Genomic DNA, 26,743 nt, shown 5'->3' with positions numbered 1-26,743 from the left:
TAATTTCCACATTGCTTTCCTGGAATTGAGAATTTCATCCCACTTAGGTCTTAATACCAAACTTTGCAACAAAAATGTGATCATTGCTACCTTCCAGCCCAATGAGAGTTTTCTGATTTTAACAATAGGTGATGTCTTCAGAAGCAGTGGGTTGGAGAGAAACTCTGACCTCGTGTGTTTTCTTCTTTTGTTTTCACCGCAGTTAACAAGCACAAGCCATGGCTGGAGCCTACCTATCATGGCATAGTCACGGAGAACGACAACGCCGTGCTGCTCGACCCGCCCCTGATTGCACTGGACAAAGACGCGCCCCTGCGGTTTGCAGGTAGGAGCTGGCTTCCGGGTCCCCCAGTGAACCTGCCCAGGCGGGCAGCACTCCACACTGCCTGCTCCAATCATAAACCTTTCCAAGAATGCCTTGATGGTTGAGGTTGTTTGTGGGTCAAGATTTTTTTCCATTGAGTTGGGGTACTGACACAAAAGCCTGTTCTTACCGTTGAAAAGCAAGCTGTTTAATTGCATCGTGGTACTCTTTGTCTTGATGTAGCCAGATAACACCTAGACCAGTGCGTCTCAGACTGGTGTGTACTCGGAGGCCTGAGGATGTGGGGGGGCGCAGACTTGGATGTGGTAGGTCCAGGGACCCTGAGAGTCTGCCTTTCTCCCCCGCTGCCAGTGCTGCGGGTGCTGCGGCCCCTGATGGCTGGAGGATCACAGCACCAGCGTGTTGTACATTGCCTGGATTTCTGTGACCTGGAAAGACGTATTGGAAGAGCTGAGCAGTCTTTACAGAGGAATGCATTTGGCATAGGCTGTGCCATTAAGGAATGTTAAACTTGAGTTACTTAAGATGGTGACCTGTGTCTCTGTAGAGACAGCTCTAGGATTAGCTCTAGCGATCTCCATTATGTCATAGCCATCTATGCTGCTGACATTTAATAGCACGCTTCAAAGCAGAACTGTTCCAGCCTTACACCAGGTCTTTGGTGGTCCTTAACTGGAGAAGTGTGTTGCCTCACCTTTTCTCTGCCTCAGAGTTAATTTTTTTTTGAGTCAGGGTCTCACTCTGTTACTGAGGCTGGAATACAGTGGCATGCTCATGGCTCATTGCAGCCTTGACCTTCTGGGCTCAGGCGATCCTCCTGCTTCAGACTCCCAGGTAGCTGGGACTATAGGAGTGTACCACCATGCCCAGTCAAGTTTTTTGATATTTTTTTTGTAGAGACAAGGTCTCACTATCTTGCCTAGGCTGGTCTTGAACTCCAGGGCTCAAGTGATCCTGCTGCCTCGGCCTCCCAAAGTGCTGGGATTACAGGCATGAGCCACTGTGCTTGGCCTTAAAGTTAATTTTTAAAGAGTAGTTTTTGCATGATACTTTTCTAGATCAAAACTTCTTATATTAAAGAATGTTCTATTTACCTAGGGACAAATAAGAAAAATAAGATGAATTTGTATGAGACATATCGCACATTAATTTTACTCTAATACATGGAAAGAAACAAATGTAGGTTTGTCTCTGAAGAACTCTTTGAAAACATTCATTCTGTATTTCAGTACTTCATTCAGTACTTCATTCTGTCCAAGGACCACATCACATTTTCAGAAGAGTCTCCTGAGAGCAGGCTTGTGCCCTGTGAGGACCTGTGCTGTAGAGACAGAACATTTCGATCTATTTACGTACTTACCAATTTCTAGAGAAATCGGTTGGATGGATGCTTGGGTGGGTGAACACACACAGAGTATTTGTCTAGGAACTGAGGTGATTGTTTTTTGTTTCCTCCCCAGATTTAAAATCATTTTTAGTTTTGCACGTTAAGTCTTTGTAATGACCTAGATTTTTGAGCGCTTGCGTCTGTACATAGATCGCTTAAGGACCGGGATGTATTCTGAGCGATGATGCGTGTTAGGCGATTTTGTCGTGTTTGGGATCACAGAGTGCACTCACAGCCTCGATAGGCGTCCCGTCGCTCCTAGACAGTACACCCATGCAGCCCGAGGCTGTTGAATTCTGTAGGCAAGTGGCACACAGGGGCAAGTATGTGTGTCGCTAAATATACCTGAACATAGAAGAGACGTGATACAAAGGTGGTAATGTAATCCTCTGGGGCCATCCTTCTGCGTGGGGCCTGTCGTTGATCAAGACAGCATTACGCAGCCCGACGGTGTACACACGTACCCCGTGCACGCTGTATTTGGCTATTTGATGCAGTTCCTCCTTCAGGGTGACATGCACTGCTGTATAGATCATCTTAATGGGATTAGCTGGCTGGAGTGTTTGAGTAGATTTATGTGCTTTTCTGACATTTCATGCATTTTAAGAGGTTGCAATCCAGAGTTCTGTACTGACTCCCTCGGGCCTTTCTCCCTCAGTTGGTACGGTCCTTGTTTGTGGAGCATGACCATGCTACACTGTTAATAATGCACAGGCTTATAAAGCATTTATAACAGCATTCCAGGCACTATTCCAAGTGCTTTACAAATACAAATTTATATTTAATCATCAACAACCTTAAGAGAGAAGTATGCTTTCTGCCATTCCCATTTTAAAGAGAGGAGACTGAGGCAAAGAGCAGTTAGTTTATTTGCTCTGGGTCGTACAGCCAGTTTGTCACAGAGGCAGGATTCCAGCCCAGGCAGGAGGGCTCTTTGGCCTGATGCTACGACTGCATTTGTAACCACATGAAGTTGCAAAGGAGGTAGGAAGTGGGAAGTGAGATGTACACCAACTGGTAACGTTGAAGGAAAAAGTCATAGCAATAAAATGTCACTTACTTTCTCACTCAATTTAATTTTATTGAATCATTTATCAAACCTCTAGTATATTGTGAATGAAATAGTCCTTATAAAGATTTATGTTTTTAGAGATTCTCAGATTTTTTTTACTGACATACAAAAATCACATATTGGGATTTTAAAAAACTGAATAGAGAAGTAATTTAGATCCAAACCCTAGTGGGCAATTGATTATATTTGTTGCAGGAGACAGATAAGTCAGTATTTTCCTTCTGGAGATATTTGTGGTGCAGCACAATTGTTCTTATTGTTCTTATTGTCTTTTTTCCTTCTTTCTTTTTTTGGGAGAAATAACTCATATACCACAGAAATTACCCTTTTAAACTGTACAGTTGGCCGGGCACAGTGTCTCAGCCTGTAATTCCAACACTTTGGGAGTCTGAGGTGAGAGGATTGCCTGAGCCTGGGGGTTCGAGACCAGCCTGGGCAACTTGGTGAGACTTGTCTCTACAATAAATCAAAAAAACTAAGCAGCCATGGTGGTATGCGCCTGTAGTTCCAGCTACTTGGAAGGCTGAGGTGGAAGGATCGCCTAAACCCAGCAGGTCGAGGCTGCAGTGGCTGTGAGTGTGTCATTGCACTCCAGCCTGGGTGACAAGAGTGAGACTCCAAATCAAAAAATAAAATAAAATAAAATAAAATGTATAGTTTCCAGAATGATCACAAACTGTGCAGCCATCAATCACTACCTAATTCCACTGTGCTTTCATTACCCCCAAAAGAAGTACTTGCACCAATTAGCAGTCACATCCCAATCTTGCCCATGCCGCAGCCCTTGGCAACCATGGTGGATTTGCCTCTTCTGGGTATTTCATATAAATGGGGTATGGGTTTCTGTGATTGGTGTCTTTCACTTACAGCATGAGGATTTCAAGGTTTACCCACATTGTAGCATCTGTCAGTGCTTGTTCTTTTTTAGTGCTGGATGATATTCCATTGTATGGATAGACCACGTTTTGTTTGTCCATTCATTGATGGACATTTGGGTTGCTTCTAATTTTTGACTGTTATGGATGATGTTGCATGAACAATCACATACGTGGACATAGATTTTCAGTTCTCTTGGGCTTACACCTGGGGTGGAATTGATACACCTAAGCGTGAGATCTTATCTCTCTGCCAGAGGAGTGGGCAGCTGCCTGGCAGGGAAGGGAGAACCTGCGTACTGCCATATCACCTCCCTTCTTAACTCCCTCTTCTGTAGCCTTGGTAACTACCCAAAATACCACAGTGCCCTTGGAGTACCACCCTATGTAGAACACTGTCCCCATGGTATCACCCAACATAGAACTGTGTCCCCATGGTACCATCCAGCATAGAGCTCTGTCTCCATAGTACCACTCAACAAAGAACACTGTCCCCATGGTACCACTCAACATAGAACAGAGCTAAGAGACAGGCGGGTCAGGAGCATGGACCCTTAAGCTGACTGGCCAGTGCTTGAGTTTTGACTTTGCTACTTACTGACTATGGCCTGAGTCAAATTACTTACCATTCTATGCTACAGTTTCATCATTTATCAAAGAATAGTCATGTCACATATGTCATAGTGTTTGGGGAATATTGGCTTATTTGTTTGTATATGTGAAACACTTAAAACAGTACATAATAACACTGTACAGACAGTGTTCACTGCTGCTTTATTAAGAGTAGAATCTAGCCAGGTGTGGTGGCTCACACCTGTAATCCCAGCTGTTTAGGAGGCCAAGGCAAGAGGGTTGTTTGAGCCCAGGAGTTTGAGACCAGCTTGGGCAACATGGTGAGACCTCATCTCTACAGTAAATAAATAAATAAATAACTGGGCGTGGTGGCATGCTCCTGTGGTTCCAGCTACTAGGAAGGCTGGGGCAGAAGGGTCACCTGAGCCCAGCAGGTCGAGGCTGTGGTAGCCTTGATTGTGCCACTACACTCCAGCATGGCTGACAGAGTGAGACTCCAACTCAAAAAAAACTCAAACAGAATCTTCAAAAAATGTGTTTTCACTTAACCTTCTGTGAGAAACATTTTTCCATCTTTCTTCATAGGGTTCTATTTTCTCGTGGAATTTCTTAAATATTTCTTGGTTGCATCCTAATTTTTATCTGAGGTTGGTTTGGTGATGACGTTGAGTTGAGTTTAGTGCCATGAGGAGGTGGAGGTCGATTGTGGTGGTGGCAGTGGTGGCATCTTGTGTTTATGAGGTTGTCCTAAGGGCCTCGTGTGGGCATGTATCCGATCACTTTCAGCATCTCCTGGGTAGGCAGGAGGAAGGGAACAGGCTCAGCGTGTGTCGCCAGCCCTGCACCAGCAGGGAAGACTGCTCTGATCGCCACTTAACCCAGCACCTTGGTCAGCGCCTGCGACTCCACAGATACTTGCAGAAGGAGTGGGTGAGTCTGCCCAAGATTCCACATCTCGTACGCGATGGAGCTATTGTGGGGCCTGGCAGTCTGACTCCAGCCTGATTCTGTGAGCATCCTGTTCTCGCTGTTATCCTGTTACAAACTGTGTGGCTGGGGAGCCTCAGGGGTTCACTTGTCAAAGCTCTCAATAAACGCCTGTGTCACATGGGAAGCTTAGTCACTGAGGCGCCTTGGTCGTCATCCCTAACCAGACATTCATGCTGAACGCGCAGTCTAGCCCAATTGCTTTCTTGGGGTGAACTGAAGGGACAGAGTTTTGGTATTTGTCAAGTATTTTAGGAAATTTCAATGACCTGATTTCTTGTTCTGCTCCTTTTCCTTAATTTGCTAAAAGCCTGAGTAGACATGGGTAAGAAAAAATATTTTACATTTCATGTATTTAATGGACAACTAAAAGCTTAAACCTTGAATGTGGGCCACATTGTTGCTGCTTTGAAAAGGGTCCATTCTGTTTGGCCTCTGTCAGAGGTTGGCACCCCCCCGGCCTCCCCGCTTCTGGGTGCTTCTCTTTCGTGGGTGGTTCTATGCCAGCTTCTCTTTCCTGCCTTCCCAGTTCAGGTGTGGCTATTTTACAAGATTGGTTGAACAATAACGGTATGAATAGAATCCAGCAGAAATTTCAGAGCAAGAACAGGAAATCTATTTTCTTTTTCTTTTTCTTTTTTCTTGAATTGAAGTCTCACTGTATCACCCAGGCTGGAGTGCAGCCTCGACCTGCTGGGCTCAGGTGATCCTTCCTCCTCAACCTGCCAAGTAGCTGGAACCACAGGTACCTGCCACAACGCCCTGCTAATTTTTTGATTTATTGTAGAGGTGAGGTCTCACCAAGTTGCCCAGGCTGATCTTGACCCCTGGACTCAGGCAGTCCTCTTGCCTCTGCCTCCCAAAGTGCTGGGATTATAGGCGTGAGCCACCATGCCCGGCTGGGAACTCTGTTTTCTTTTAATCAATATTGAAAATTTTTAAATGTATTTATATTGTTTTGCCTTTGTAATTATTATTCACAAGAAAGCTGTGTTGGGTACCATGATCACATTTCTACTCTTGTATAACTTCTTGGTTGTCCCTGTTCATTTTTCTTTTTCTTTTTTATTATAAAGATGTGGGGTACAATTCAGGGTTATGTATACAAACGTTGATTATGCAGGTACCCTTGTTGATGAGGAGTGCCCCTCCTTCCCCTAGCAGTTTCCCTCAACTGTCAATCCTACGCCGCCTCCCCCACAGTTTCCCCCTACTGCTAATCCCGTTCTTTATAGTATTATAATTGTTCAAGGTCCGCTTATGAGTGAGAACATATGATACTCTGTTCTTTGTTTCTATGATAGATCACTGAGTATGATTGACTCTAAATCCATCCAAGTTGCTGCAAAGTCCATATGTTTGTCCTTCTTTGTGGCTGCATAATATTCCATTGTGTATATGTACCACATTTTTTTAATCCAGTCCAGCTTCGATGGGCAGCATGGTTGGTTCCATGTTTTTGCTATTGTGAATGGAGCTGCAACAAACATATGTGGGCATATATCTTTTTTGTAGAATGATTTGAGTTCTTCCAGGTATATTCCCAGTAGGGGAATTGCTGGGTCATGTGGAAGGTCAATTTCTAGTTCTTTCAGAAATTGCCACACTGTTTTCCAAAGAGCTTGCACTCGCTTGCAGTCCCACCAGCAGTGTAGAAGCAGGTAACTCTTTTTCACTGATGCTCAATTAGAACTCACTTGGAGGGTCTGTGATACTTGGTCTTCACATTCTTGACTATCGATGTGACCCACATGCTCTGAGGAAGACCGACAGGGCTCGCTGTTGTACTTCATGGCCTAGTTTTGCTTTTTTTGTTTTTTTTTTTAGCATATGCAGCTGTGCTGACATTGTGTTTATAGCAGTGAATTGGTTGTGTTAGGTTGACCTGCATGAAATAGCCATTGTCATATGTTGAAAATACAAAAATATTTGGGGAAAAAATGGAGATTTCACATGGTTCAACCTAACATAAGACAATAATACACTGAGTAGCAGTATTAAGTGAGTATCTAGATGTTAAGACAGGTGGTTTATTTAGACAGTTATTAGAATGAACTCATTTTGGGTGCCCTTCCTTTCCAGGAAAGGTTTGGGACCAGTAATGATTAAACATCAGCTATGCTAGGTCTTCTAGAGAGTTTAAAAAGCATAAACGTTGGCTCTTGTTCTCAAAGCTGTAGATAATCTCAATGGGAAGTCCAGACCAAGTTGACCAAGAGGTAGCCAGAGACACTAGCAAGTTTATAATCAGCGTCAACTGAGAGAGACTGAGATGGGGTAGGTGAGAAGGGCAGTGACGTGTGAGGCAGCGCTTGAGCTCCCGCACAGATGGGGAAATTTTGCACAAGTAGTGACGGTAGGGAGAGGAGGTGGGATCTGGCAGGACCTCCCTGGCAGGTGACCAGGCTAGCTGTTGGCGGGGGTGGACGAACACATTGTTGGAGCCAACTTAAGTCTGCGTGGTCCTCACTGCTGGCTGAGGAGATGGGAGGGCTTTGTGCATGGTCTTTTACAGTGCTGCATGGAGATCCCCTGGGGCCCCTGTGTGCTGTGCAGGTTCCTATGCTCCGAACTCCACCAGCTCAATCTCGCCTCCGGGGGCAGAGCCTGGGAAGGGCCATGTCAGCCAGCTAGGTTGGAAGCGGGTGGGCCAGTCCCTCCAGGGCTGCAGAACATCCACACTAGCAAACTGCAAACTCAGGATTTCTGGGGATGGGGCTTGGAAAACCACATTTTAACAAGCTTTCCAGACAGTTCTTGATACACTAGAATGTGAGAGCATGCCATAGTTAGTGCGGAACTTATCAGAGTGTAACCCTTGGAGTAGTGTACAGTTATTTTTATTGTCTATTTAAGGTACCATGAAAAACTGTACTGATTATCAGAGCTCCATGTGAGCTTGTCCCAGAAACTAGCCAGGACCAGTAAGCAGGGAAGCCAAAGGTTACCAAAAACAAAGGGCAGCCTGAATGCCCAGTGGTGAGTGTGGGCACCAAGGCCAAGTAGAGTGCTGGGAAGCAGAAATGATAGCTGGATTCGCAGGGATACTGGAGTTTTTTCTCTTCTTAATAGCCCCTGAACTCTTTCCCATTGGGTACAGATTAGTGGGTCCACAGACTGTTACTCCACCTCCCTTCAGCCAAGAAGCCTGAACAGATGCTCTCTCCTTGGAATACTGAGCAGAGTGACAAAATGCTAAGAATAATTGAGGTTCAATTCCATCTGTCCAGGTTGTTTTGTGGTGGAGCTGTTGTGGTTCCTATTTCCTGGTCTCTGGGGCTGCCTTTGTTTCTGGCTATTTCCAAGTCCCTTTCTCTGGCCTACGGTCAATTCCATGAGTTCCTAATAGCTTTCCAGTACGTTCCTTCTTGCCTAAGTTAGCTAGAGTGAATTTCTGCTGCTTATAACCAGAGAACCTTAACTGTTAGAGCCAGCACTAATGACTTCCGTAAGGAGTAAAGGGAATGCTTGCAGTATGAGGGCAGGATCCCCAGAGAGCTGCGAGGCTTGCAGGAGAGGCCAAACTCAGATTCAGAAGAAGACTTGGAGAGAATGGCAGGGCCAGCCTGAAGCTGGGATTTCTCAAAGACACAGACGAGGACTGCTAGGGCTAAGTGCTGTCAGCTATTAGATATGATTTTGGATATCAAGAAGTCAAATCTAGACTTTATTGGGTTCATCCACTTTTTATATTTGCATATTTTGCTTTGAAAAAATTCTTCAGTAAAGTTCCTTTGGACTATTTGAGATGATCTTAGGAAAGAGACTGGAGTCCGTTCCTAGGCTAGTCCAGCTGGAGGTTATTGAGGAGATCTGGCTGGGCATTTTAAGCCTGATGGAAACAGGGTTGTAGTGGGTTTCCTAGTAGAGCAATGACATGGAGTCTGAAACGAGTGGGAGGGAGCAGGGCAGAAAGGAAAGAGAATGAGCGAGGCACTCCTGAGGGTCCTTCTTTGCGGGATGTGAGGTTGCGAGAAGGCTGGGCTTGGGCTAGCCAAGTGTGGCAGTGGACTTTATATGTAGTGGCTCTACATAATGCATCTGACTACTGTGTACTGTATGTACAATGGAGGAAGAGGAAGAACTCAGTGGTGCCTTTGAAGTGGAAGAAATTGGCTCCTGGGAGAAGGGAGTATCATTGAGAGAAATTGGTCTCTGCTTTGGAGGAGGAAGATATAAATTGAGAGTAAATTTCAGAGGCAGTAGGAGTTCTTGTTAATTTTGTTGCTGTGATATTATTGCAGTTATGTTAGAGATGTCTCTACTGGAGATATCTCTGTTGGAGATATCTGCTAAAGTGCATCTGTGGAGCCAGCTCACCCCGGATTGAAAATATTCAGAAGGAAGAAAAAAAAAAGGATGTCTGTGTGTGTGCTGGACATGGACAGAATTTTTTTCTTGTCGTTATTTCCTAAACAACACAGTCTAGGTTGAGCATACCTAATCCAAAAATCCAAAGTTCAAAATGCTTCAAAATCAGAAACTTATTGAGCACTGTCAGGATACCACAAGTGGCACATTCCACACCTGACCTTGTGTGATGGGTCTCAGTCAAAATGCAGTCACAACTCTGTTTCATGTACAAAATTATTTAAGATAGGGTTTTAAATGACCCTCAGGTTGCATGTATAAGGTGTCTACGAAACATAAATGCATTTTGTATTTAGACTTGCGTACCATTCTCCAGATATCTTATTGTGTATATACAAATATCCCCCAACACTGAAAATATCCTAAATCGCAGGCACTTGTGGACCTGAACCTTTTGGAAAAGGGGTTGCTCAACCTGAGTGAGAGTAGCTACCTACATAGCACTTCCATTGTGTTAGATATGCTGAGTCAGCCAGAGGTGATTTAAAGTGTAAGGCGGATGCTAGTGGGCTGTGTGCAAATACTGTGCCATTTTATATAAGGGCCTTGAGCATCCTCGGACGTTGGTATGTGAGGGGGTCCTGGTCCAGTCACCATGGATATCGAGGGATACCTGTGCTTACATATGAGTAGAATGCCTGGGATTTGTCTGCAGTACTCCAGCAGGTAATGAACAAGAAGGCTGCAGGGGAAGTGACATGGGCACCTTCCCCAGTCTCCTTTCCCTTTCTCTGGTCCTTATTCCATACATGGCCCCCTCAGCCAACAGCTAGGAAGTGACTCCAGACTTCCACTCTCTCTCTATCCAGTTGGTTATGAAGTCCTGTCTATTCCCTCCAAAATCTCACTGACCCTGCCTTAGCTCAGCCCTCACGGAGGCACTCCAGGATGTACAGCTTGTTCACTCATCCCTGGCCTTGCTCCAGTCAGATCCATCTTCCTCCTTAAAATTGAGGTTGCAGGTTGAATGACCACACGGACCCACAGGGTGGGCATACTTGGCGGCTCTGTGGACGGCACAGTGAGCTCAGCAGTGACCTGCTTGGTCGCGCAGCTGGTCTGAAGATTCAGGTCTGCCTGAATCTCGCATCGACCTCCGCCTGGCATGATGGTTTTTTAAGTCGCTGTAGGTAAAGGACCCAGCCTGCACCAGCTCCTATTGGTGGAACCTATTAAAGTAGCCAACTTAATACTCTGACTAGGTGGGAATATGCAGAAAAGATACAGTCACACTCTCTGTTTTTCTCCTTGTTAATGCATCAGATCTCTTTTGGAAAGCAGCCTGGAAATAACATATTCTGAGCAGGTGCAGTGGCTCATACCTGTAATCCCAGCACTTTGGGAGGCTAAGGCCAGGAGAATTACTTGAGCCCAGGAGTTCGAGACCAGCCTGGGCAATATAGTGAAACCTTGTCTCTACAAAAAATAAAAAAATTAGCCAGGTATGTGGTGCACACCTGTAATCCCAGCTACTCAGAAGGCTGAGATGGAAGGTTTACCTGAGCCCAGGTGGTCAAGGCTGTAGTGATCTGTGATCATGCCCCTGCACTCCAGCCTGAGCAACAGAGTGAGACTCCAACTCAAAAAGCAAACCAAAACAAACCCTTATATTCTTATATTTGGTAATCATATCTTTGAAATAATGTTCCAAGACACTGGAATACCTGTTCTCCCCCCACCCCCCATGAATTGTGATGCAGGCACATTTTGGAAGCTAATGTGCTGATTCCCATTCCTCCCCGGGCCTTCCTTCCGGTCCTTCCCACCTCAGCACAAAGCAGTTCATCCTTACATTTGTCCCTGAGAAAGCAGCAGCAGCATTTCCTGCCCTCAGCACCCCGAGCCTGCCACTTGTCGCCCCCTGACTGTCCTGCCTGCTTTTGGCTTCAGCGTCCCTTGCCAGGGTCATTCAGAAATCATCCTTGCTGCTGATGAGTTTATTTTCAGCACAGCAGCCAGGTGGATCCTTTCAGAATATGAAACACATTTATCTATTTCTCTGCTTCAAACCCACTAATCATTTCCTTCTCACCTGAAAGGAAAGCTGCAGCTCTCTGAGTAGCTTCAGCAGCCCCCACAGTGTGGCCTTGGGGTCTTTGCTGACCTGTTGGCTGTTCTCCCTGCTCAGCCAGCCCAGGCCTCTGGTTCCTGCCACAGGGCCTTTGCCCTCTCTGCTTCCTCCGTCTGTGATTCTTGCTTCCTTCGTCTCCGCCGGTCTCTACTGGGAATGTATCTTACTAGTGAAACCTGCAATCTAAAATGGGAACTCCTCAGTGCCCTCCCACCCTCCATCCCTTCCTTCCCTCACCCTGGTCTGATATCACAAGGGGAGTAGTAGAGAGTTTACAATCCCTGGCAGGTAGTTCCGCTCCTCCTGGTAATCTCACAGTTAGACATGCTCACAAGCCGAGTGTCTATAACCCTTTATGTAGCAGTGCTCTGTAGTGGCAGCATCACCCAGGCCAGACACTTCATCCCTGGGATCTTGCATCTGCACTTATTGCTGGGCATAGTGGTGCACACCTGTAGTCCCAGCTACTCAGGAGGCTGAAGTGGGAGGAGCACTAGCCCAGGAGTTCAAGGTTGCAGTGAGCTGTGGTTGCACCTGTGAATAGTCACTGTACTCCAGCCTGGGCAACATAACAAGACCCTGACTCAAAAAAAAAAAAAAAAAAAAAAAGAAATCTGCACTTACCTACATGGTGGCCTTTGTCAGGGTGTCACCCAAGGCAGGGAGCTGCCATGCCATCTTCTGTTTAGAACAGTAAACCCCAAGTAGAAATGGAGAGGCTTTCTCTGAATTAAAGCCAGGCAGCCTGAATTATTTTAAAATGTATTATGAGATATATATACCGCAAAAATATAATCGTCATGTAGTGAATTAGCATGTCCTGGAAAACGGTTGGACGGGCCTGGTGCTGGGCAATTCAACTCCTGGTGTGTCAAGAGAGACGAGATCAGCAAACCCTTTCTGAAAAGGACCAGACAGTGGATATTTTAGGCTTTGTGCCCCATGGGGTCTCTCCTGCAGTGACGTGACTGCTGGAAGCTCTACCCTTGCAGTGTGGAAGCAGCCGCAGCGTATATGAAACAAATGAGATGGTTGCATTCCAATAAAGCATTTATAGACACTGATATTTGAATTGCATATAATTTTCTCATGTTACGAATACTATAGAAAAAGATAAAAACCGGTCTTAGCATATGGACTGTTCATAAACAGGACAGGTTGGACTTGGCCCAAGGGCACATTGTTTACAGACCCCTAGCCCAGAGTGGCGCTGTGTGGCAGGACCTGCTGTGGCCACAGGTGCACCCCGTGGCCACACTCTCCTGGCAGGAGCCACCAGCCCCGTGTGCTACCGAGCACCCGAAATGTGGCCGGCGTGACTGAGGACCTGGATGTTTAACACTGTGATTTTCGTGGGGATTTTAGTGTACATTTGAACAGCCCGGGTGGCTCACGGCTCCCTACTGGGCAGCACAGCCCTGGAGGCCCTTGGTGTAGCAGCAGTGTGTAGAATTCGTTGTGGTGGCATAGGTCGGGAACAGTGACACCTGGGCATGGCGACCTGTCACACAGTGGAAAATGCCCATGGGAACAGCGAACATTTGTGCGTGCTCTTTCCGCCAGACAGTATTCTAACTTTGCATGTGGTAGCTGACTGGGTTCTCACGGCAGGTAGGAATGAAAATTAATAATCTACAGCCACATCCATCAATAAGGATGAAAGAATCTTAGGTACACAAGGCTGCGTGAAAAAGCAAGTCACAAGAACTATGCACCGTGGGATAAATAACCCTAGCGTGTACCACGTGATACTTGTTTAAAACCTTAAAATCCAAGTGAAACAGCACCGTTAAAGGGTAATGTGTGGCAAAACCATTACAGAAGCAGGGGCATTCAGGCTGTGTCGCCTTCGGGAGAGGGAAGGTGCCATCGTGGGGCCTGCTGTGTTTGTTGGGGGCAGCAGGACTCCTGCCCCATTCCCATTTCTGCCCCTCGCCAGTAGTCAAAGGGTCAGTGAGTGGGCTGCCTGCTGACTTGGTGGATGGCGTTTTCACGGAACAAAAACAGTAGTCACTGTAGCATCACCAAGTCAGTTTTGAATCTGATCTCCATTCACACTCAAGCAGATGTTCCATTAGCAGAGAGGTTTATATTTGTTGCCTTGGTTGGGTGCTTTAGGTTATAAAAAAACATTGTTATTTACTCTGTTCAAGAACAAAAGGCTAAAACCTTTTGCTCCAGATTTTTCTTTAGTTAAATGTAATGATGAGTCGAGTGTTGCCAGACTCTAGCTGAGAGAATTTAGCTTGCTTAAATGAAAATCTGAAAACAGTAAATAAATAGGTGTACTTATTAATGGTTGCCATTGAAGTGTTCATTAAAAGAAAAATCCTAATGACACCCGAGGGCGTTAGAAAACTTCCTAGCAGTATTTCATCCATAAATTAATATAATTTCAAAATTCTTCAGTAGTTCATGGTAAGTTGGATTCAAAGCGATATTCAGGTACCGAGGATCCGGCTTCACTGTAATAATCCCTGTAACTGGCTAGAGTCTATGGTTAAATTACATGTCAAGCTTCTCTATGTAATATGTGCATCTTTGACTTTTTTCCTTATTATTCCATATTCGTTCTTTCCTGTATTACTGACATGGGTTTATCTTTTCTCCCTTTAGAGAGTTTTGAGGTGACAGTCACCAAAGAAGGTGATAAAGGGTTCTTTCTATCCCTCTTATGAATATTAACCCACTAACTTTGTTTATAAAATTGGGAATCAGCCCTTAAACAGAAGAAACTGTCATGTTCTTTTATTCCCATTTATTCTCCTACTTTGTTTCTATTTTTAAATATATTGATGGAGATTGTATGTAACCAGACCCTTGGTTAGAAATATCTGGAAATCAGACATCCATTTGAACTGTATGGATAATACTGTGCATTTTTCTTTAATTGAACTTCAGAGATTTGCTTTGTGACAATTTTCTATTAGTTGGAATTGTGGAAGAGTTCAGTCCTACTTTTATGTGAAATACATTTTGTGAAGTTTTATTTTTATATATATATACATATATATATATATAAACATTTATACTTATTCTCTCCCGTGGGCAAGAACGGAAACACAGATTTTTAACTCCTAATTAAGCTCATGATTAGACGTAGTTAATTTCCCAGGCTGGTGTCTTTTTCATGTTTGATAGGATAAAGTCTGAGACAAAGGGAAGTCTAGCAAATCCCTCCCCATAACTGTGTCTTAATCGTGGACGATAGCCGTTGAAATGGATGCCTGAAAAGTTGGTATTTCTACCTTTCTCATTTAGTGGTTTGTTTTGATTCCCTAATTTTAGCCAGGCTCATTGCACAGGAAGACTTGTTTCTTTTGATGTTTTTTGACAGAATTTCTGTAATTACGGTGCTGATCCTATACCTCACGCTTCCTCCTCTCTCAACACTTAACTGCGTTTTAGCTCCTCTCTGGTCCAAACCCAGATCGCTGCCGGCCCTGGGGCAGCTCTGGCGTGTTCTCAGGCTGGCTGTCTGCTAATGAGACTCCTTTACCCTCGAGCGATCTTAAGTGCTCCTGTGGAATGCCTGTCTATATTTTCTCTCTCTCTTTTGTATTCCTGCATGAATGGATGCAAAGTAAACCAGTTGCTTGGAAAAGCCAGACTCTGCTTCTTCTTACTAAAGCCCCAGAGCGTCCCCTGTTCAAGCACAGTGCCCCTGCTTTTCCACAGACCCTCCAAACCCCTGGCTGCCAAGTTGTTGCCATTTATTTTCCTTGGGGGTGGAGAGGTGGGGGAGGAGGGGCGTGTCAGGAGGCGTGTGTGGCAGTTCTAACCTGTTCTGCTTTGACTCCCCAGGTGAGATTTGTGGATTTAAAATTCACGGGCAGAATGTCCCCTTTGATGCAGTAGTAGTGGATAAATCCACTGGCGAGGGAGTTATCCGCTCGAAGGAGAAACTGGACTGTGAGCTGCAGAAAGACTACTCATTTACCATCCAGGCCTATGACTGCGGGAAGGGACCCGATGGCACCAACGTGAAAAAGTCTCATAAGTAAGCAGGCTGCACCGAGGGCGAAGGCAACTCTGTGTGTGTATAAAGAAAATGATAGTAACTCTTGCCCCGTCCCCAAGACTTTCTATGTTTTTAAAATAGGTGCTCAAGTGTCTACAGTTAGGTTGTAAGCCCTCTGAGGGCAGGAATCAGGTCTGGTTGTCTTTGTATACCACTCCTAGGAAGAGCCTGGTGCGGTTATATTTGAATAAATGAATGAATGAATAATTTTATCTTACCAAATACTCTATTAACAAAACTAAGGCTCTCCCTACGTTAAACATTCAAAAAGCTTGGAATTTTTGTCCTTAGGAAGATTGCTTTGTTGTTGCATTTCTCTTTCACTGTAAATCCTAGGGGCATAAAATTAATCACCGCTGGTGCAGTGAGCTGGGTCACGGCCACAGTCCTGGGTGTTTTTATGTTTCCCGCCCATTGAGAACTGCAGCTAAAATGGAGAGGAGTTTGGACAAGACAACTTCGAGTCCTAGTCTTTTCTCTGCCACTTCCTAGCCCTTTGGCATTATGCAAATTTAATTTTGTTGAGTCTCACTTTCTACTCAGTGCATCTACTAAGGAAAGGAACATGTGGGTGAAATGGTGTCACATGACCATGGTGAGGGTCAGACCGATGGCCTTGGGGTGAGGAGGCTCGTGGCGCACATTGGGGAACCTTGTGCCCCTGAATCACCTCATCTTTTTACACAGCGTGATATTATTCCCCTTGAAAGAGGTCATATTTTGACCAAAGACCTTGTCTGATTCAGAAGCAGGCCCTGACTGGTAGCCCTTGAAACCTGCAGTTTTCTTTATGTGTAGCCTGCTGATGACACCTTCATTTTCTCGATGACTGAGCTGGGGCAATGGGAAGGGGTGGCCCTCACGCCTTGAATCAGTGTCTGGTGACGGTCTTCATCCTGCTTATTAGAAGCACGACAGGATTCTGTTTAACTCTCGTAATCTGCCATTTCATTCCTTCTCTGCTTCTTACCCCTTCTTCCTTTGGCTCTATTTTTTCTGGATTTTGCAACAAAGTATGTTTTAACGTTATAATTAGAGAGCAAACAGATGTCTGATGTGGTTTGTCTCCCTTCAGAGTGTGCTGTCCATACTGCTTTTTTGCCTTATTCTTAGGCTATGGAAAAGTCAACCCGAATCCTTATTTTAACTTTCTGTTGTCTCTGTGCTGAATTAAAAGCAGTGAACAGTATGGTTTAATTTTTGACTTCATCATACAAGTTTCATGAAACAAGTTATCAGAAAAGGAGATGTTAAAATAGGGCAGAATCGGTATCCTTTGGGTAAAAACACAAAACACAACAAAACCCCCCAAAATGTTGTTCTCCCTCCGTCCAGAGCCACTGTCCACATTCAGGTGAACGATGTGAACGAGTACGCGCCTGTGTTCAAGGAGAAGTCCTACAAGGCAACAGTGGTCGAGGGGAGGCAGGACGACAGCATCCTGAGAGTGGAGGCCGTGGACGCAGACTGCTCTCCTCAGTTCAGCCAGATTTGCAGCTACGAAATCGTCACCCCCGACATGCCGTTTACGGTGGACAAGGACGGTAAGAATGGGGGCAGGCGCTCCTCAGCCGGCGAGCTGTCCCGGGCAGACATGCTCTCCTGGTCCTGTTGGCTTTTCATAGCCCAGGTGACATGCTTTGTCAGAACTCCCACAAAGCCCACAATGGGAGGCTTGACTCTGTGTGTGTCACATTTACGTTTTTGCCCCATCCCCCAACAGCGTCTTCTCTGGACCCTGAGAGTCTTGCGTTCTCTTGGGACACACCTCTCTTCCTTTCCCACCAAATTCAAATAAAAATCCCCCAGAGCATGCTGTTAGGGTTTCATCATCTCGCCTTTCAGTCCACATGCATCCGAGTGAGACTGGCCTTTAGTTAGTCTCATTTTCTGTTCTCCTTAAATGTGAATCTTCTGCCTCATGTTGAGCATAAGGGTTTATGCCTCATTTCCACAGCATTGAGCAGAAGCAACTCACTCTAGAGCTCAACTTTTTTATAAGGCTACAGCTTCTTAGTGATAACATGGGGCCGGGCACGGTGGCTCACACCTGCCATCCCAGCACCTTGGGAGGCCGAGGCCAGAGGACTGCCTGAGCCCAAGGGTTTGAGATCAGCCTGGGCAACTTGGTGAGACCTCGTCTCTACAGGAAATCAAAAAATTAGCTGGGTGTGTTAGCACATGCCTGTAGTTCCAGCTGCTTGGGAGCCTGAGGCAGATGAATTGCCTGAGCCCAGCAGGTCAAGGCTGTGTTGGCTGTGAGCATACCACTGCACACCATCCTGGGCGACAGAGTGAGACTACGTCTCAAAAAAATAGATAAAAAATAAAAAAGATAATATGGTGTCTCCATTGTTGATTAATGCACAGCATTAATTTTGATGGAATTATGGAGACTGTAGATACTTTCCAGACATCTGCACTCATGCTCAAAAAACCAGCCTCTCGTTCTTCACTCTCAGCTTGAGAAATAAAACAAAACAAAAAAAACAGGCCTCTGTCCTAAGTGGGGGGAGTAGGAAATCTCTTTCCTTCTCTTTCTCTTTCTCACTCTCTTTTTTTTTTTTTTTGGAGAATGCAAGATTTATTGAGAGGACAGAAAAACTCCCAGAGCAGGAGGGAACCCGAGGGGGTTACCTCTCTCTTTAACAAAGTAAATCTTTCAGCAAGAAATATTTAACGCAGCTTGATCTTGTATTTACTATTTGAAGTGCTGCTTTGACTTTTGTTAAGGTATGGTGTCTTGTTTATTCTGATCTGTATGTAAATGATTAAATCTTAAAGTTAATATAAACCAAAAGTAAAACAGTAAGAGGCACTGGAGCTTGAGTTGTGTGGACTCACCCCTTCTGTTTAAACATATCAAGGTGAATTTGAGCACAGGCAGGACAGACTGAGTGTTCTGCATCCCAAGCACAAGTTTATTTTGGGGTCAGTATTTGCAGGGCTTCAAGCACGTACTTTTTGTGTTTCACCATGCGACAACAAAAGTCAAAGCAGCATGTGTTTTGTTTCTCACTGCTGTTATTTTTCTCTGCAAGGTTATATAAAAAACACAGAGAAATTAAACTATGGGAAAGAACATCAGTATAAACTGACCGTCACCGCCTACGACTGTGGGAAGAGAAGAGCCGCGGAGGACGTGCTGGTGAAGATCAGCATTAAGCCCACCTGCACCCCCGGCTGGCAAGGTGAACATCTTCTCTCTTCCTCCCTCACATCTGTTCTTAGAACTGGCACACCCCAGAGACCTGAGTGCATTTTCCTTCTCTCCTCCCTTGCCAACTTGCGGGCCAATGCAGGGTGGAACAACAGGATTGAGTATGAGCCTGGCACGGGTGCATTGTCTGTCTTCCCAAATATCCATCTTGAGACTTGTGATGAGCCCATCGCCTCCGTGCAGGCCATGGTGGAGCTGGAGACCAGTCATATTGGGAAAGGCTGCGACCGAGACACCTACTCCGAGAAGTCCCTTCACCGGCTCTGTGGTAAGGAGGCCTGGCGTTCCCACATCTGGCCATCCTCAGTGAAGGCCAGAGTGACCCTTACAACTGAAAATGTTTATGTGTGTTGGTGTTCATTATTGCAAACTGTTGCAGAGACTCTAAATTTCTGAAATGATTTTTGCTGCCTTTCTGGCTAATTTGCATACTGGATGGGCTTCGGGGGAATATAACCCCCTGAAAGTCTATTTAAGATGTTACATGTATGTGCATTTTAGGAACCACTGATTTGAAGAAAGTTTTTCTTCAGCACACTGAGAATCAGCTGACTAGGATTTATATAGGAGTAAGTAGAGAGAGTTATATAAGAAATGAGATGTTTATTTAAGGACTGAAGAAAAAATAGGTAACGGTTTTGGCCAACATGAAGTAGAAAATAAAAACTAAGGATACTAATGTCTAACTTACAGTCTCAGCAGACTTTATACATCACAAGTGTTGTATGGAGAAGCTGAGAGAGGATTATTGGGAATCCAACCAGAAGGCTAGCTCTCCATCTTTGCTGTCAGTTGTGGATATTTTTCTGGTTTGTCTAAACAAGGAATAGGTGGGGTATGGACTCATCTTGTGGGAGATGCTGAGGGAAGGATATTTTAGTTAACCAGTGATAAAATACCAGGAATTTCAGTGTCCTCTTCATGCTCAGAAGGGTCTTTTGCGTTTAGAGGACCACTTGGAAACAGCTTTGCAGGGAGCATTTTCCATCTTTTCACTAGCCTGATAACCATGAGATTTAGGTGACTGGCTTTCTTAAATAACTGAAAATCGTCATATAGTAAATAGGCAAGAGGAGAAACCTGTACATTGTGTCAGTTCATCCTGATGATGAGTATACTAGGGTGTTTTGCGACTCTGAATCCAGTTTTTTGGCCAGGCACATTGGCTCACACCTGTAATTCCTGTACTTTGGGAGGCCAAAGTGGGAGGGTTGCTTGAGGCCAGGAGTTCAAGACCAGCCTGGGCAACAGAGCAAAACCCTGTCTCTGCAAAAAAGAGGTGGGGGGGAGAATACTTTTATTTCTAGGAATTTATTTTACGGGATAATCACAGACACACACAAAGGTGCTCATCAAGGCAAGGCTTATAACAGGAAAAACTTGGGAGCAGCCTCAGGGTCCACCAGGGAGATTGGTTAAGTAGATTATGGTCTATCTGTGCAATGAAATGCTTTTCAGAATCTTAAATTATGCTCTAGAGGAATATTAGTAGGAATATGTGTGTTTTACATATGTACATAGCAGGACTCTTTCTATTTTATATTATGTCTATACACACACACACACACACACACACACACACACACACACACACACATATTTATTTATTTATAGATGATCAGAAGTATTTATACCCAAGCTGTCTGTATTTGGATGGGATCACAGGAAATACTTCATTTCCCACCCTCCTTTCAAAAAAAATCTGAGTTTTCTTTATTTATTTTTGTAATAAAAACCCTGTTTTTGAAGAAAAGTAAACTGGAACTAGCAACCATTTAACAATAAGATAGTTCTGAGATGTGTAGACCTCTAAGTTCTTCATGTAACTCACACGAGTCGTGGTTCCAGGTGCGGCTGCTGGCACCGCCGAGCTGCTCCCTGCTCCCAGCAGCACCCTGAACTGGACTGTCGGCCTCCCCACCGACAACGGTCATGACAGCGACCAGGTCTTCGAGTTCAATGGCACTCAGGCAGTGAGGATCCCAGACGGCATTGTCTCGGTCAGCTCGAAAGAGCCGTTCACGATTTCCGTGTGGATGAGGCACGGGCCTTTCGGCAGGAAGAAAGAGACAATTCTTTGCAGTTCAGACAAAACGGGTAGGTTGGTTTTTTTTCTTGAACGATGCCCGTGTCCTATGGGGCAGCCACGGAGGCAGGCCCCCTTTTCCTTCCCCCAGAGCCTCCCACTGGGAAGGCTGTTTACAGGTGGCATTCTTTCCTTTGCGCCAGGGGTACTTTGTCCCCAAGAGAAGCAGCACTGCATTTGGGGTTTACTAGTTTGACTTGATGGGCTGTCAACAGTTCGCCTGGGCCCAGCTTCTCAGCAGAACTCACGCGCATTTGTCTCTAACCCCTGCCTTGGCACAACTGGAGAGGTCATTTATGCCCATAAAATCATGTTTTCAGAATCCGTTCACAATACTTGTACTTCTCCCTGGGATCTTAAGTTGGCAATTCACCCCAGAAACTATCTTTGCAGAGATGAACCGGCACCATTATTCCCTCTACGTCCATGGGTGCCGGCTCATTTTCCTCCTCCGTCAGGACCCTTCTGAGGAGAAGAAGTACAAGCCTGCAGAATTCCACTGGAAGCTGAATCAGGTGAGCAGACTGAGAACTCGCCAGCTATGATCTTCCAAGAGGGATTAGCCAGGCACTGCAGCCGACCAAGCACAGGACGGGCTGTTCAGTCAGTGTGTGTTTATGACGTCTCCATTTCTGTGTCTGTAGGTGATAGGATCGCAAATTAAATCTGTGTAACTCCTGTCCACTGACAGCCTAAGTTTTTTTTAACATGTATTTTATGCATAAAGTAATGATAAAAAAGATTGATTCTTTTAAATGTAAGATACTTATATAATTTATTGAAAGATCAGCATTTGCTTAAACATTAGCGTTGAGATCTCTTATTTACTAATGATGTAAGGCTTTGGTCCAAAACTGTGCAAGGAGCCTGTGACTCAGTAATTCAGGGCGTCACCAGATATTTATTTATTTATTTTTTTGAGTCAGAGCCTCACTCGGTTGCCCAGGCTGGAGTGCAGTGGCATGCTCACAGCTACCACAGCTTCGACCTGCAGAGCTCAGGTGATCCTTCCACCTCAGCCTTCCAAGTAGCCAGGCATGAGTCATCATACTTGGCTAGTTTTTTGATTTATTGAAGAGATGAAGTCTCATTATGTGGCCCAAACTGGTATCGAACCCCTGGGCTCAAGCTATCCTTTTACCTCTGCCTCCCAAAGTTCTGGGATTACAGGCGTGAGCCACCGTGTCTGGCCAGAATATTTTAAATGTTCGAGGAACCTGCAATCTTGACGTATTTCAGATACCACACTGCTGCTTGAGCTGGTTTACAGTTTTGACCTTGATCACATTACATTCCTCTCGATGATGTCATGTCTTTGAAGAGCTAATTTTCTAGCAGTTGCTATGATAAGAAGCCAGTCTCCTATGAAGAATCCACATGTTACAGGAAATGAGGGGAGAAGCCTCATTAAAATCAGATTGTTTCTTTTTGATTTAGGACTAGAGCAAGAAGGGAACCTTGGCCTTAGCTTAATTTTATTTGTCTCATGGAGTTAGTGAGCAAAGCCGACATATTGTTGTGTAGTAGGGTCCCCTACATGCCAACCTTTAAGTTACTTTATGTACTATTTCTCTCCACCAGGTGTCAGTGTAGCCTGTATGACCGATTGTGTTTTAGTTGGGTACCTAGGCTAACTGTTGAACTTAGAACAGGTTGGACTTGCCAATGCTCTTGGAGTGGAATTTGTTTGTATGTTGGGACCTTCCTATATGTGACTGGAGTTGCTAAATGGAAAGACGAAGTGAGTGTCCGGTTGGTAGCATTCATCTCTTATTAATGTCACTGTTATCTACATAAGCAAGTATTTCTCAAAAACTTTTACCATAATTATTTTCAAGAGACTAAATAAATAAGGTACAGTTCTGTTGTAGTATCACAGTCTGTATTTACATATTTAGCTTCTTTTTTTATTTTTTATTTTTTTGGAGTCTCACTCTGTTGCCCAGGCTGGAGTGCAGTGACATGCTCATGGCCAACACAGCCGCGACCTGCTGGGCTCATACTATCCTTCTGCCTCAACCTTCCAAGTAGCTGAACTACAGGTGTGCACCACCATGCCCAGCTAATTTTCTTACTTACTGTAGAGACTAGGTCTCGACAAGTTGCCTAGACTGGTCTCAAACTCCTGGATTTAGGCAATTCTCTCACCTCTGCCTCCTAAAGTGCTGGAATTACAGGCATGAGCCATCACACTTAGCTATATCTAGCTTCTTCTGATGAGATATATTTTTAAAACTTAAAAATTTAGACATATATAAAAGTAGGCAGATTAGTGTAAAAACAACCCTGTGTACCCTTCACCAAGCTTCAGCCATTGCCAACTCTTAGTCCTGTTTCATTGTTACCCCTACTCACTGTTAAAATTTTAATTACCTTCTCAAAAATTACTGAATAATTTTTTTTTTTTTTTTTGAGTTGGAGTCTCACTCTGTCGCCCAGACTGGAGTGCAGTGGCTGCTTCCAGCCACCGCAGCCTCGACCTGCTGGGCTCCAGCGATCCTTCCGCCTCAGCCTTCCAAGAACTGAATAATTTTTCACAAGTCCCAGATAGAGCATGTCATTCTTGTAGACATCCATATTTTGTAATATATCTCTGATAAGCATAATCACAATACTTTCTTCACATCTTAAAAAAAGTAACATAAATGCCTAATATGATCAGATACCCAGTCAGTGTTCAAATTCCAAGTTGTCTCATAAATGGTTTTGTTTTTACAGTTTGTTTATTTGAATCACAATTCAGAGAAGGGACCACACTTTGCAGTTGGTGGATACACACTCATGCCGCTTGTTCATGACGGGAAGGGAACTTGTTTTAATTTGGTGTGCCATCTGCACGTGTGCTCACGTTGATTTAGATCATCAAGTTTGAACTTAGGAAGAAACGTGGCTTGGCGCAGTGGCTCATGCCTGTGACCCCAGCACTTTGAGGCTGAAGCGGGAGTGGATCGTTGGAGCTCGGGAGTTTGAGACCAGTCTGGGCCACATGGCAAGACCTCCTCTGTACAACAAACCCAGAAATCAGCTGGGCATGATGGCGCGTGCATGTAATCCCAGCTACGTAGGAGGTTGAGGAGGGGAGATCACCTGAGCCCAGGAGGTCAGGGCTGCGGTAGCTGTGATTGTGCCACTGCACTCCAACGTGGGCAACGACGTGAGACCCTGACTCAAAATGAATAAATGATTGAATGAATGAAAATACACATACTGTAGTATGCCTCATTCTGAGATTGGAGGCACTTTTCATTTTGATCCAGAAAAGGATCGGGTATCCGGCCTGCCAATACAATGGTTTCCTGGTGTCATACTGTTGGCAGAGGAGGATTGGACAGCTCCCTGTGGGTCCTCTGTCCTTCAGTGCGTGAGCAGAGAATGCCACTTGGTGCCCTCAGGATAACAGTGTTGCCTTGACCTTTTTTGCTGAGATGGGTTTGCAGAATATTTTGTTGTTAGATTGTTGTTTTAAATCCTTTTCTTTTTAGCAAGACAGATATTCACGATTCGTGACCTGTTTTCCGAACCCACTTGTCTCACGTTCATGACTGTCTTTGGGCAAGGGCCCCTGACTCTCCCTGGCTTTCCCTAGGTCTGTGACGAAGAATGGCACCACTACGTCCTCAACGTGGAGTTCCCGAGTGTGACACTCTACGTGGACGGCGCTGCCCAGGAGCCCTTCTCCGTGACCGAGGACTACCCTCTCCACCCGGCCCAGATAGAGACCCAGCTTGTGGTTGGGGCTTGCTGGCAAGGTAACAGCCCCCAGCACCTGCCTGGGCTTGGGAGTGAGGCAGGACCTCTTCATATCGGTGGCACAGGCTCTTCCCAGTGTCTTTTCCCCCTCTTCCGTCGTCTGTCTTCCCTGCCTTTTCCTGTGTGTGGCCTTTTGGGGGACACAGCTGACGCCGTACCTAGTGTAGCTCTGTCTGTGGGCACTTGATGAAGGTTTGTGCTAGGACCAGGACACAGCAGCACCCCTCCTGGGAACCTGGGAGGGAGAGTGTAACTGGGGGAGCTGTTTTATAAACCAATCTATTTATTGGAAAGTTCACAAGTCCGGAGGAGGCAGGCATCGCTCAGCCACAGAAGCAAAGGACGCAGAAATACAAGTGCACCGTAGGCCCGGGCACCCTCCAGGGTGCTCATGACGCGACAACCCACAGGGACACCGCAAGGGCGCATTGACCCTCAGCAGGTGCCAGCTGGGAGAGGATTCTGGGAAATCTCTGCTGAACGACTAGGGGCGGGAAAGGAAACCACCAGGGCAGCCGTGCTGGCCACATGTGCTTCCCTAGGGCAGGCTGCCTGCCAGCTGCTTTCTCCCACGTCTGCTTGCTTGGTCCTTACCATCCTATTGTGCAGCTGGAGAAAGTGAGGCCCAGAGAAGTAACGTGCCCAGGGTTACCCAGCTGATTATTTGTGGAGCTAGGATTTTAAATTGTTGGAATTTGAAAGGCCTGTGTGCTCTGGACCTACATGCAGACCCCACAGAGCAGGGATTTCGAGCCTCTGCCCCATGGAGTCCTGTAGTGGTCTGACGAGGCTGATGGACCCATCTCATTAATCTATCAAATAGACATAGGATTCCTGTTTTCTTTTCACTTCTTTTTTTTTTTTGTTGAGTCTGGGTCTCACTGTCACTCATGTTGGAGTGCAGTGACACAGATCATGGCTCACCACAGCTGTGACCTCTTGAACTCAAGCAATCCTCCCACCTCAGCCTCCTGAGTAGCCAGAAACACAGGTGTACACCACGACACCCAGCTTATTTTATTTTTTTGTAGAGACTGGATCTCATTATGTTGTCCAGGCTGGTCTTGAACTCCTGGGCTCAAGCAATCCTCCTGCCTCAGCCTCCCAAAGTGTTGGGCTCACAGGTGTGAATCACCGTGCTAGGCCAGAATGCATAGGATTTCCAGAGTAACCAATTAAATAGAAATATAATTATCATCAAAATAAGAGATTAAATCTGTGAAATTGACCTGATGTGAAAATATCAACAGTAACTATTGGTGATAGTCACAGTCACTGCTGACACTGCTGTGTTTGTAGCCTACATTTATAAACAGAGGAAATGCTACATTTCAGAAGTTCATGGAAATAAGCATGTAATTTTCCCATCCGAGTTCATGGACCCCTCAGTCCACCCTGGAAGTTCATGAGCTCCACTTTGACCTTTGCACTTGACTCTGCTGTGCTATTTCAAGGTGTCACCCTCACTAATTGGCCTTTTTGTTATTTTTTTCTCCCTATGAAAAGTTAGAAATGTGTGAAAGAGCCTCATTCCTAAGATAGGTCTGTTTATATTAGGAGAATTTGAATTTCATGATTTTCCTGTAGATTCTTGGAAAAGAAGAGGAGTAAGACAGCATTTTAGAGTAAATCTCTGCAGCAGTTTCTGAGATTTACTTTGGTGACAGTTCATCCATGAGAAAATGGACATGAGGCCAAGGAGTGAGAAGTGAATTATTAGGGATCTAGAAATTTTATAGTTGTATTTCTAAAAATTTTTTAATTTATATATTTTTTCAAAGGCAGGTAGAGTCATGAATCCTAAATTCTAATTCAAACTTGCTTCCCAGGTTAAACAGTAACTTCTGAATAATAGTTTTAAAAATAAGAATAGGCCGGGCTCGGTGGCTCAGCCTGTAATCCCAGCACTTTGGGAGGCCGAGTCGAGTGGATTGCCTGAGCCCGCAGGTTTGAGACCCACCTGGGCAACTTGGCAAGACCTCGTCTCTACAATAAATCAAAAATT

At 45.1% G+C, this 26,743-nt stretch overlaps 1 protein-coding gene across 3 annotated transcripts in view; it reads left to right on the top strand.

The window, feature by feature from the left end:
* The first annotated feature begins 202 nt into the window (after positions 1-202).
* The window catches only part of CLSTN1 (calsyntenin 1), a 37,077-nt gene continuing 10,536 nt past the window's right edge, over positions 203-26,743 (top strand). For 2 of the 3 annotated variants that reach the window (XM_021708613.1, XM_008050143.2), the window contains exons 1-9: positions 203-325; positions 14,278-14,307; positions 15,466-15,661; positions 17,018-17,226; positions 18,724-18,873; positions 18,985-19,170; positions 20,751-20,999; positions 21,382-21,503; positions 24,575-24,737. In XM_021708613.1, coding sequence (XP_021564288.1) covers positions 17,202-17,226; positions 18,724-18,873; positions 18,985-19,170; positions 20,751-20,999; positions 21,382-21,503; positions 24,575-24,737 — 895 coding nt within the window. In that variant the 5' untranslated portion in view covers positions 203-325; positions 14,278-14,307; positions 15,466-15,661; positions 17,018-17,201. The remainder of the gene's footprint in view (positions 326-14,277; positions 14,308-15,465; positions 15,662-17,017; positions 17,227-18,723; positions 18,874-18,984; positions 19,171-20,750; positions 21,000-21,381; positions 21,504-24,574; positions 24,738-26,743) is intronic. The other variant, XM_021708612.1, reaches the window with a different exon arrangement.

This window comes from Carlito syrichta, unplaced genomic scaffold (assembly GCF_000164805.1).
Source record: "Carlito syrichta isolate Samal-C Ts95f unplaced genomic scaffold, Tarsius_syrichta-2.0.1 Scaffold143077, whole genome shotgun sequence".
Taxonomy (NCBI): Eukaryota; Metazoa; Chordata; class Mammalia; order Primates; family Tarsiidae; genus Carlito; species Carlito syrichta.
This window is presented reverse-complemented; position numbering and strand designations above follow the sequence as displayed.